We start from the raw sequence: 13,479 nt of genomic DNA, 5'->3' as shown, positions 1-13,479 counted from the left end.
ACACACACGTCTACATATTTATGTGAGCAATAGTTTTCTAACATGAATTCGATTTAATGTAAATTGATGAGCCAAATTAATGATGCAAACTTTTAATTATGCTCTAAGCCGAGATTAAATTATAAAAGTTTTATAAAACTAGACACAAATATTATTTTATAACTCTTTCAAATATTCTTTTATAAAAAAAACTAGACAAATGCAACCAATAAGCTTATCGGTTGTATTTGCTCCAATGTAACCAATAAGCTTATTGGTTGCATTTTAAAGTTTTACAAAATAACTTTTATATAACTTTATAAAATTACTTTTATAAAACTTTATTAATATTAAAATAACTTTTATAAATATAGTGTAATTCTGGTCTTAAATTGTCAATGACTGGTTTTGATTAAAACAATAATGATTTCTATCCAGATTTTTTCTTCATTTAACGAAGATATAAGATAAGGACGAGTGCTCTCGTCCTGCAAGCGAGAGACCAGGGTTCGTGTCCTCGTAGGGGCAGTGATGAATTTTCTTCCTTTTAATCTTCATCTCCACAAATAACCAGTCTTTCAATGAATCTTGTATTAACAAGTGGAGAGGACATTTCCATATGTATAATCGAAGTGTTCAAAATTTTCAATTGGATGGATACCATGGATCATGAATTATTAATACGCCGTCAATCGACTGTCTCGACAAGGGAACATCAGTATCGATTGCTAAGGGACCACTCCAGGTTGTGGTGTCGCAGGGTTTTTCTCTGATAGGGTTGTTAATAATGGAATGGGTCGTGAATTCTAACGCAATTGACACGTTTAAAAAATAAATACGATAAACATGATATAGGGTAAATCAAGAAGAAGCTTTCCATACTTTGAATAAGACGACCATAAATAATTTTTATGGGCATTGTATTAAATTAATTTTGCAACTTGTATATAAAATGTATCCTCAACCAATTGCTCGCGGTACTCACTGAAGCACCCCTAGAGAACGTTTTTAGTTTTTATAATGGCATTTTTAATTGGGTTGCTGTGTGTTAGAAATAAGACATCTATATTTGATATGGAAATCTTTTTCTCAGCCACCTCGTTGGGCATTTTTCGTGTTGTGGCCTTGCATTTGTAAAACAAGTATGTGAAGGAGTCACATATATGGGTGCTCTTCTTCTGATACTGGATATAAACGGTGCTCCCGACTTCGGAAACGTCAAGCATCTCTGTCATAGTCGCTCTCGATAGGGGTGTATAGATTTTCTAAAATTTTCTTTTGCTTCGTTCTGAAACACACATTCCATGGATTGTCTTCTCTTGTATGGGTTCCCGGACGAATGTCTCTGCTTTTAAACTCGAAAAGAAATGCTCTTATGTTGGGGGGGGGGGGGTATATTATTGGTCTCTTCAATCACGGTGCGAGACACATTGAAAATATCAATTTTTTTCTGGTCACCAGCTCCAAACGTTCTAATGTACTAGTTATATTGAGTACCATCAAGCGATATTAATTGGTAAATTTCTGGTGAATTGAATAGCTGGAGAGCCATGCCTTCAAGACCCCCCCCCCCCATCGCGCCATATGTATTATTCCTTTGTAAATGTACGTATATTGTATATATGTGTCCTGCTCTCAATTGTTTTAGCTTTCTTCCATTACGACTATGTCCAATAACTGGATCCACACGTAGAGTTCAAATTGGTAAGTAACTAGTAGGCGAAACAATGGACGGGAAGAGGCGTTTCTCTCGTTCGGGCGTGAGCTCTTTTTCTTTTTTCCTTTTTCATACCGCATGTAAGTAGGCGATCGCGCAAAGGTTACGAGTTCGAGGTTGCGTGATCGTGGTTCGTTCTTTGCTGCTCTCGTAATCTTCGCGCTCCAGAGCGGGATTAAACCCTGTTTCCAGAATGAGTTTTATCAACATTAATATTCTCTAACCCGCCCTCGTGCGAGTGATTGACTTTTGAAGGTCACAAATCCATACGAACCGCCTGAGAGATACGGCCTAATCTGTGGGCAGCAGCGGGGGAGGGGGTACCAAATAAAGCAACTATTGAACCATCTTAATCTACTGGATTAATCTGTTTTCCACCAAAAACAGAAAAGCTAGAATTTCAGATTTTTTTTTTTACAATGCACCAGATTTTTCTTCAAAGCTGCGTTTTCCTCACAAAATATATTTCTTAAATTTTTTGCAATTGAAATTTTCAAAGAAGAGAAATATTTTTATTCACTTAAGTTATTAGATAGAGCAATCATAATGAGTAGCACTGCCTCACCATCAGAGTTCAAATCTAATAGATGATGGAATTTATTTAAACGTTCAAGATCGGCTTCAAAGGTTGATCTGATTGTACATCTTATTGTAACCATAATTGTGAATGCAGTGATTGCTTCTGTGATAAATCGGCTTATTGCCTTAAGGCGGTGGTTCCCAAAATGCTCGTCGTGGCTCCTGGTGGGTGCCCAAACTTTTTCACCTACATGGTGGCTAGTGGGTGTTCGAGTTATACCAGATATCTCGATATATACCCGAATATCGCATAACTGTTACCGCAAGAAGAACATTTGGGCTATAGAAGAGTTAAGACAAGGGTGGCCGTGGGGAAAATGATCGTTAAGGTACTGTAGTCTCATGTAAGTCATTCAGAGATTGGAAAATAAATGAACAAGTCCTAATGAATATAATTTTATTTTATTAGGTATGATTGTGGATGATACCCACTCAGCGACTACAAGTTATGAAGTTGTCCTTGTCAGGCTGATTTGAAGTTTGTGAGACGGTGTGTATCTTTGCGAGACCCTTGTTGTGTGGACGTTGGTTTCTTTCCTTGGGGGAAGAGCTGTAAATCAGTCCATATTTTGCTTTCGGTGTGATTGATTACACGAGTCTCACTGTAGAACGTGTGTTTTGATTGGCAACTTATCGCCAAACGCGAGAGTTGATTGGCGATTTCGCTGAAATAAACAATGTTGATGAATGAACGCTCTACAAAAAAATTATGGGCGGTACGATTTCTCTTTTATTTTGTCATTACTCTTGATGGTTCGCGCCGGTGGGCTCGCTGTTCCACCACTCCCACCCAGTAAACGCATCATGACCCATCACCCCGAATATAAGTACAGTAATTATAAATGAATCTATCTATCCTTTTAGTTGTCATGACAGCTCGAACTTTCTCGCGGGGCGGCGGGCTCTCTAATCCGTCACCCCACGCAGCAAGCGCATCGTGATCCCACCTCCGGGATGTCGAGACGTTTAATATCAGCTTTGAGAACTAGTGAACCTAAACTTGGTTACGCCAGCATTTAAGAGTGAACCTCATTTCAGTTGTGCAATGGTTTGAAAAAAATTACGAAGAGAAATAAATCAAACGGCGTCAAAAAAAACCCGTAGATGAGAGAGCAGGAAAAAAAGTTTTCAGGTAGTGAGGTGGGGATTCGAACCTGAAACCGACAATGTTACAACCCCTTACGCTGCTGAATCGATGAACAGTATGTACAGAATTTAAACATCTGATAATTGCCAGTCTTTGCTAATTGAGAGTAGCAACCTATTTTTGATAATCATTCGCATTCCGACTTGTTGAACACTGCAGCGAGCCGCTTCTGGGATAACTGTTTTTTCGTTTGTTATGCTTTGCGGGAAAATCGACTAAAAGTGATCGTTTGAACTGGTGCAGTGTTTTATTTTTACGTCCGCCTGTCTGTGCCAATATTCTAACAACCTTAATTGCTCCACGTGCCCCACTTCCGTCGGGCCCCGGGCTAGTCCGATATCTTTCACAAATGGGCTCCGCTTTTTCGGAAACTGGTTCTTTTCTTTCCGAGGGAAGACTGTCTTCTGTCTTCTCATCAATTTCAGTTTATTATACAGTATTATTTTCTTTCTCATGCAAAGGTGCCTGCTGCTGCTACATGAATATGCAGATGAGGTAACTCTTCGAAAGAAGAAAGAATGGCTTCTTTCTTTTTTTTACCCCTTCCCCTCTTCCGCATTTCAAATGTGAGCGCGTGCGTGCACCGTTAAAGGAGACCTTATGCATGATGGTGAGAACGTCTTCGTCGTGTACATTGGAATAGTAGAAAAACTTACTATTTTATTTTTCCTTTACTTCATGCCGCTCTGCTGCCCACGAATCGGTTCTCGTCGTCATGCGATTCACTTTGTTTTGTTTTCAGGACACGTATTCAAATGGGAGGGAGAACATGTGCACATTTTTCGTCACGAAGAAAAGGAAAACAATTTGTTGGGAAAAACCACGTGATTCTTCGATCCCTCCTGTTTTCTTTCCTTTCGCACTTTATCACAAGGATGTCTTAAAATCATGTGGAACACTTTTCTTGTTTCTGAACATGTATATCAGAATTATAAGGACCTCGCTTTTTTTATCGATGCATATTTTACAGTATTTTATTGAGTTTTTATCAGGAATATCCTTCACTTCACAGCAAAGTGCCTTGAAGTATTATGGTATGACCAAATCTATAAAAAACTACATTTCTAACACCATAGCCAAAAACATTGCTAGAAGATAAAAAAAATGTTCATGTAGCTTATATGGCATACTGCTTTTCTTCTCTTCCTGTCATTAATGGTAGAAGGTGTTATACATTCATTCCAATAATGCAATCTGTATAGGCAAAAGTCCGTAGAAACTTTAAAAACAAATAAAAATCCTTAAAAATAACCAAAATAAAAAACTGTTAGCAGCGCTAACTTAACTGACGATTATAAGAACTTGCTCTCCTAATCCACAACCACTTCACCGTTATAAATTGTGTATGTGGACCTATTGCACTCTGCCATTGCTGGATTTGTAACTCGCCTGCAATGTGTTATCCTCTGTGGTGGTGGTTTGGTCATTTGGAACACATATTGCTGTAATAAACGATTTGGAGGCATTTTGTTCCTTATTTGCGTATCTTTTCTTTGACTTGTGTATGTCAGCGCCACCTATCAACTGTTTTTTTTTCCCTGTCAAAAAAATTCTCTTCACCTAGCGATGCTAACCTTGCAAACCGTTTTTTATTTTGGTTATTTTTCCGGTTTTTATTCACCCTGTATATATAATGACATGTCCTGACTGACTGATTCACTGATTCGTCATCGCCGAGCCGAAACCACTGGAGTTATGAATATGAAATTCGGCCAGTAGTTTTATTTTATGATGTAAAGACCGACTCAGAATTGGTTTTACAAAATTTTACCCCAGATGGGGTCATAAGAGGGTTCAATGGTTACGTAGAGAAATCACGCCTAACCGAAACTAGTGACGCTATATTTATGAGATTTGGTCGGTTGCTTTATTTCATGACAAAGACTCTCTAGGTTTTTCAAAATTCGATCCCTGTGGGGGGGGGGGGGGTCATAAGGGGATTGAAATGCTATGCAGAGAAATCATACCGAGTGAAAACCGCTGAAACTATAAATTTGAAATTTGGTCAGTATCTTCATTTTATGATGCAAAGATTCGATAAGAAGGGATTTCTCAAAATTCACTCCCTAAAGGGGTCTGAAGGAAGAATTTTCCGATTACCAAATTCACGGGAGGGAAGCCACCAGTAACAACTAGTACTATAGATAAACAGTAACAATAATGGAAGAAAAGAGAGGCTGTGTGTGTTTCATAGCTGCCAAGTCTCCCGATTTTTTCGGGAATCTCCCGAATTTTAGCTTCATCGCTCGACATCCCGAAAAGTTCTTAAATCTCCCGAATTTTTACGAAAATCACAAAAATCCCTAGTTGTCCCTTAAAATTCCCTACTTCATTAAAAAAAATCCCCGCTTATGAAAACAATCCCTAAGGAATTTCTTGTGGGGCATCTTTTTTTCCCTTTCGAAATGACGTCACACGTCGTAAATGGGGAAATTCCCTTTTTAAGGAAGTTTTACAAACCCTCTGATGGTAACAAGAAAGTTGTTTGTCTTATCGTGCAGGGAAATGGCTTAGCAGCCAATAGTCCTGGATAATAATTGAAGATTATAGTCACGCGCATGTGGTCAAAATTTCTTTTGTTATAACGTGCCATATAACAAAACACGAATACTGATAAGCAAAAACATATTTAATCAATTTTAAAGATACTTATTCCGATGAATTTCCTTTCATCAAACGTTCCAGAAGAGGGCCGACTTTTCCTTTTTGTACAAGTTGTGTTACGGACATAAACATCGGTCATGGAAAGACTGCCATCATCAGTCGTGAAGTGAAAAAAAAACATCAAGCAAGTGTCACAAAAAGTCAGTGTTCTTCAAAAATTGACGGTGTTTTCCTTCATCTTCCGATGATTTTGGGGTCATTCGCTCAGAATGTTTGTTCACAGCGTTTCTGATTGAACACTATTTATTTTTACATCATTGAAGTTTTGGCCTCCAATTTCACTTGTTTTTTTGCGTAGGAATTTTATTCCCAAGGGTTTAACTTCCATGTGTGTAAAATCCCTATTTTAATTTGACTTCAGTTTTTGAGTAGGTATTTTATTCCCTACGCTCTAACTTTTATATTTGGAAAATCCCTATTTTATTTGGAAAAATCCCTATTATATTTATTAGGGAGTGGTTTTAGCATAAAATACGGGTTTGCGCGAAAATCTCCCGAATTTTCATTTTCAAAAGTTAGCAGCTATGGTGTTTTGTTGATAGTTTTGAGTTTGAGAATTTAGAGGAAAATATAAAGAATAGTACAAAATAAAGAATAGTAATAGTATACTTTATAATAGCATATATAAAGAATAGACACAATGAAACCTCACTACAACAATACTAGATTATATAGCAATAAATCCCTCCACAATGATTTTTTTTTTCAAGCTTTGTTTGGAAATGCCTATACTCTAATGCAGTGGTGCGCAAAAACACGACCACCCCCTTGACCAAAAATTTATTGGTTACCCCCTACATAGGCTGACTATATGTCCCTCAACCCCGTACATGGGCTGACGATATGTCCCAGTTTTCTGTAACATTCCAATCTTTTGCCAGTAAACGTGCTGTCCCGAAAACCCTTTTCGGAACGCTTATTTCGATTAGGCGATATTGACTTCCAAATGTATTCAATTTTTTTTATATCATAAATTTTTACTTTGTTTTTTGATGTACTTAGTGTCCCGTATGGAAGTGTAGCAAGGCGTATGGTCCTTGATTTTCGTATACAGGGTGATTAAGAAAGAATCATTCGATTTCAAAATGATTCTACACTTGAAATTGACCATTAAAAAAATTGTTCATAAAACATGGACACATCCCCCCAGTATATCCACATATCGCTTATTCTATTGCGTTTTTAATTTTTAAGAAATGTGCAATTTTGAAATATGGTGATTCTCTTCAAGTCACCCTGTGAAACTTGATATCATCTGCTGCATGACAGAATCACGAATGTACAAATTTTCCTTTTTTTTTATTAGCTGTTTGGATACCTTGTTTCGCTATCCAAGTTGTGACTGAAACGCGAATGCAACACGTGTGCTACATTCGCGGGTTCAATTATTTGGCCCTACATCAGTCTTGATAATTTAGTTTTCACTTTGCATGTTCTTTCAAGAGTATCAAATTACGTATTGAAGTAACATACTTTGCTTTTGAGAAATTCACGCTAATCAAAGAATGTTATGCTTACAGGAAGGCCCGACGAAAAGAGAAAGATGCAGTTGCCACTCCCCAAGAAGAATCGAAACTTTACCTCGAACAGGCTGTGCTAGAATGCACGGTCCCTGAATCTAGACTAAGAGAAGTAGTTGACCTCCCACCTGGGCTAGATTACAATGAATGGCTTGCTTCACACAGTTAGTATCTCATTTTCATTTCCAGTTTTCCTTCCATTTAGTTTTGCTACTTTACCGTTACAATATCTATGAAATTTCAGATAATGAGTTTGATTAAAAGTTTCTGACTGAACCATTATTATTTCACTATTTCCACCAGTCACACTTTCGTCAAAAAGCTACAATTTTCACATTCTTAATTGAAAATTTTTATGGGTAACATTTTGATGAAAGTTTAAAATTCCTCAAAACACATTGCCCTGTTTTATTGACCAACGTGTGATTCAATTCAAAAGACTGTAAAAAACAGAAAAAAAGATCGAAGTAAACGATCATAGTAAACACTAAGCACTGTATGCACCTTCCCTCAAAATATGAAGGAAAACAAATTATCACCTTTTGGCAAAAAATTGTTGATTTGGTTAAGAAAAATTTCAAATAGATCTTTTTTGGCTAACACTTTACAAATCTGGTGATAAATTCACCAACATGATTACCGAAGCTAACACTCAATTGCACGTAAGCCAAACATAATAAGAAGGTTATACTATTGCACTACATGGAGAAAAAAAGCACCAATCGGGAAAGAAGAATGCCGAATTTGGCTTCTAATGGGATTGAATATTTCAGTTAATTTTCAAGAAGGGACAAACACTGCTGGCGGAGAAAAAACAGCATTAAATGGGAGTAAAACAGTTTACCTGCATTTAATGCTGTTTTTTCCAAATTTCCTCAATTTTTCAAATTTGAATATCTTAGTGAATATTGAACCTAGAAACATGAATTTTTTTTATTGGCATCAGGAGAGAGTAAATATTTTAATAACAACAACCCCTTGCAACATAACACATGAGTAATACACACTATTTTGATACTTCTTCCAACTGCAAGTATGCCTCTAAGAACAATTGTTCGCCAGTAAAATGCTATGCGCCTTGTTACTATGCACCCTGTATATCCTGTGTACAGTATAAGAGATTTAGAGGTTCAAGGAATTAATTTTCTACCCTTTATGACTAACTTTTTTTTTTGAAGCTTTTAATTTTTTCTTCTTGGAGTCTAAATGTGACCAATATTTAAAATATTCCTCCAACCAAGTGCCTCAATGTTTTATTTGCCTTTTGTTTCATTGTTTATGTGCAATTGAAATTTGAATGTTATATTTTACAAAAATAACAACTTATTTGTTTCACCTTCCAGCTATAGCATTTTTCGACCACACAAATTTAGTGTATGGAACCATATCCGAATTTTGTACAATGTCTGGTTGTCCAGATATGAATGGCCCGAATGGGAGGTAATTATTATTTTCTGCTGCTTCAGATCTATTGTGCTACTCTGTTCTTCTACCCTCTTTTCTCTACTTAGAGGTTAAGTTTGCAGTGAATATAAAAGGTGCTGTGTGCAGTTGTGTGAGCTTTGTGCTGGTGCCTTCCTTCAAGGCACAAATGCGAGCCAATCTCCCATTGGCAAAAGTCTCTTTTCAGAGAGCAGGCATGCCTTCTGCTCTCTTCGTAAAATTCAAGCTTTTACCATTTTCACTTCAAAATATGGAAGTCAGATGGCAAAAGCACCAGCAAGAACACAAAATGAACTCAATTTTGACAATGTAAATGTTAGGCCCACACATACACTCATCACACATATTCTTTCATGTACTGATTCATTGGAGAGAAAGGAAGACAGTATCTTTACGCTACAGAGTATAGTTCCCCAATGTCTTAGAGGTTGATAAAAATCATATACATAATCTAACAAACTCTGATTTAATAAATTTTTTAAAGTCCCTGTGTGTGAATAAACAGTATGCGTTGATTTCAACCCCAATATAACATTTATCTTCAATTTAATTAATAAAAGCTCCAGTTTTATCTTGGGGCTGAATCATGCTTTAACTGCATATATATATGGAAGTTTTCCACATCTATGATTTTGTACAAAGTTAATGTCAATAATTATATATTGTTCAAACCAGTTTTTTTTATTTAAATTTGAAATTATTAACCCTAGAATACTTACTCTGCATCTCAAAAACGTAGTCTGCCATATAGGTAATATTCACAGTTTTTATTGTAGTTAGTATTCTAGGGTTATATTGGAAAAAATTTTTTATACTAGTGAGAGATGGACAAACTTTGGAATGCTTAGAGGTTCTATCAGACCCCCATAACAGAATCTGCGCCTCTTCACTTCTGTGCATAAAATATCCAATTATGAACAGTGTCCCAATATGTCTGGCCCACCAAAGTTTTTTATTTTTGTAGATAAATTTGATACATTGGTTAGAAGGCTGCTGCACCGTAACAACCAATCAACATGGTTCCCTCATATCTTTGTCCTTACTGCAAATATACCATGAATAGAATATATATTATCAATAAGAAGCATTAAAATTTTTTGAAAATTGGCTTGCCAATTGAAATTTGCCAAATAAAGTAATTTAATTTGATTTGGCTAATCCTCAATGCACAGATTTCTTTAGAAGTTCGTACCCACCACACACATACATTCAATTAGACTTGAATCCAGATTCAGTTTCACAATGTTAATAAATTGTAGTTATAACTTTTCTTTCTTGTTAAATAAAATCTTCCTTTTTTTTTTTTTCATTTTTAAAAATTACTTTGGCATTTTTATCAATAATTAGTTTGTTCATTTTATTTAAATTTATGATTTGTTTCCACGGTAACAGGCAATACCTATGGTTTGATGAAAAGGGCAAGAAGTGCAAAGTTGCTGCTCCTCAATATATAGACTATGTCATGACTTTCACTCAAAGGACTCTGTATGATGAATCTATATTTCCTACAAAATTTGGTAAGATCAAGATTTCTCGTCTATTTTTCATCACATGGGAAAACAAATTCAAATTTATTTTTTTACACATGATTTCGAAAAAAAGTATTTTCTTCATACTTAAAGCAAAAGTGACGTCATATTAGCATTCTTTTTTATTGTCTTAATGTCCTGAAGAAACCAGGAATGTTGCACAAGCAAAAAATTGCATAATAACACCTGAAATTATCAGAAAAACTGCGCCTGTCAAAAGATCTCCTGATCAGATCTGAAATTAGTTTCATAGTGTTTTTTTTTTTTTTTTTATAAAATTTTTCTTTTTGATAATATAAAAGTCCTTGACTTTTTGTTTTATCTCAAAGTTGCATGTGGACAGCTGGTGAGATATCCTGAACACTGAGTAGTATCAACATTCAGCTTTCATTAACAAAAGCGCTGCATGCTCCCCAAAACCGAATATGCTGAAATCTGTGATATGCATCACAGAGAACAATCGGTGCTACTGCTGAACAATCTGGAAGAATTTTAAGAAAAGTGTAGAAAACATCGTGGGAATTTTTATCGCAGAACGTTTCCAGTCAGCCAAGGGCTCATTGCAGAATAAGCTGGAATAATCTGCAGAATAATCACTGCAAAACATTCTGCTTTGGGATGCATGCCTCAAAATAGAACTTTTGAGAAATGTGTGATTGTAGCAGCACTTTCAGAAGTTATGTACATAAAAAGATCATTGTGGAAATGAATCAGTTTTTGTTTCTGCAATTAATTACTTGATGCATCCCTTTAAAAACTGTTAAGACGAGAATCCACAATCCAAGGTAAAAAATCATGAGTCAATAAATAATAGAATTATAAAAAAGATATATATCAATCAAAATACTTATTTCTTCTGAATAACATTATTTGAAGAATATAAAAAAAACTTAGAGGTCAAACTAACATAGAATGTTCAGACGTTATTCTATTCATTTCCAAACTGTGAAGTTTGATAATAATGAAACCAAACTAATGAATGAAATTTTGATGATTGAAAAGCTGCTTCAGGCTTTATTTTCTGCTCATAAACAACAAATGTTACTTACTCATTATATTAATGAGTGAAAACCACCAGAACTAATTGCTCTCAACAACATATGTAATGTAGTGATGTGGAGGAGGGAAACGTCTTTTCGTTGAGTTGAATATAATTCAATCTAATTATTCTGGAATTCATTCAACTCTAAGACCTGCCAACTCTCCGGATTTAGGCAGGAGACTCCAAGTTTTTCATCCTTCCTCCTGCTCTCCAGATTTGTAAAAATTTCTCCGGATTTTGGCAGAAAATTAGATTTTTCTCGAGCTTTCACGTTGTCGTGACGTCAATGACTGCCATCGTCGTTAGTGGAAAACACTCGCAGGACAGCTGTGGTCATTTCCATAGAGCAGCCGTAAAAAGTCTTGGTGACCGTATTTAAACAACTGGCAAAAACGTGACTTTGTTTACGTAGCATTTATCGCCAATCATTTATAAGGATCATGACCTTGGTTGCTGAAATTCCTGTATAATCGTTATTGTATTCCATTGACAGCCATGCGGTAAACACAAGTTTTTTTCATCAGCAGCTTTGTATTTTGAAATTTTTTTAATTGTTTCCTCCTATTAAATGTGTCTTCAGAAAGAAAATATAAAACTTTGAGCTATATAAAGCTATATAAAGCTTTTAAGAGTTCATATATCCAAGATTATCAATGACCAATAGTATCCACGAAAGGAAACACTCATGTTTTATGAACAGTATGTAGATGTGATTTCTCCATTCTGCATGTAAAGACTGACATGGAATTATATTCTGCTCAGGGGCAATGCTGAACCTGCCTGGGGGAAATAATGGAACTTTGCCTTAATTGATTTTTAAAAAAAAAATTTTTTTTTGATTAAGTCTATGAGTGCTACGACCCAGCACGACAAAAGGCTTATATCCCAGGAGGGACAGAGCCTGGGTCGTGTGGGGTCTGTCGGGGAGGGCGGTACCCCCTCGGGAGAATCTCCGGATTCCTGGATTCCAAAAGTTGGCACGTCTGAACTCTATAGCGCCCAGATCAGCGGAAGTCGGCCGAGCATATGAATGCTCGGAACCGCCCGAAGTCGGCCCAAATAGAGGGTATGGGTATGTTTTGGAGGCTTTTTTCAACAACGGGGAAGAAGCTGAAAGCTCTTGTCAGAGGCGGGAACTGAAAAGACAACTGTAACACCCTGTCAATGGGATTTTAAAAGCTGAAGTATTAGAATGTTCCTTGAGAATGGACTGAATATATCAACATAAAGTTACTGCCTTCCATAGAAGGAAGTAAAGGTGGTTTCTTTTTGTTCGTAACAATACCGCACAAAACAAAAAGTACAGAGTGGTGGTTACATTATTTTTTCCGCGATGTTGATGATGTTTTTCGAAAAGACACTAGAAAATCACTTGGACTATTTTTCTTTCCTTCTGATACCAAATTTTTCTCATGTGCTGAAATAATTTCAAATCGATACAAACAGTATATGACCCAAGAGTAAATGCGCGGAATGCTGTCTTGCTGATTTATATTGCAGTTACTAGCTCCCTAGAATAGACCGCATAATTTTATTTTTTGGGTCTTTTTTTTTTAATGAAACCCTCGATATATGATATACTAAGGGAAAACCAATTTAATTTGACTCAAAATAATAAGAGAACTTAAGTTAGTCCAATTTCCCATGGTATATTGTCTCGCCCAAAAAGTAATTTTTCTCTACTCGATATATGTGTAAATTTAGATGTAGCTATTATATATTGGTCCCATTAGAAACCGAAGGAATCAATGTTTAATAACAGAAAATAAATATTATTCATATTGTTTATTAACTTTTGTACAATTTCAAATGATTTCTCCAACTACTGAAGTTTTAGCGTTCTGTAATTTTTTTTCACT

The 13,479-nt window shown here is 36.0% G+C and overlaps 1 protein-coding gene across 2 annotated transcripts in view; it reads left to right on the top strand.

The window, feature by feature from the left end:
• Mob2 (MOB kinase activator 2) overlaps positions 1 to 13,479 on the top strand; it is a 139,854-nt gene that overhangs the window by 119,253 nt on the left and 7,122 nt on the right. For both annotated transcript variants that reach the window (XM_089255564.1, XM_089255563.1), the window contains exons 2-4: positions 7,607 to 7,770; positions 8,950 to 9,046; positions 10,442 to 10,566. In XM_089255564.1, coding sequence (XP_089111690.1) covers positions 7,607 to 7,770; positions 8,950 to 9,046; positions 10,442 to 10,566 — 386 coding nt within the window. The remainder of the gene's footprint in view (positions 1 to 7,606; positions 7,771 to 8,949; positions 9,047 to 10,441; positions 10,567 to 13,479) is intronic.

The sequence above is a fragment of the Pholcus phalangioides genome, unplaced genomic scaffold (genome assembly GCF_987345545.1).
Source record: "Pholcus phalangioides strain wild (caught in Gottingen) unplaced genomic scaffold, Ppha-v1.0 ptg000004l_1, whole genome shotgun sequence".
NCBI lineage: Eukaryota > Metazoa > Arthropoda > Arachnida > Araneae > Pholcidae > Pholcus > Pholcus phalangioides.
This window is presented reverse-complemented; position numbering and strand designations above follow the sequence as displayed.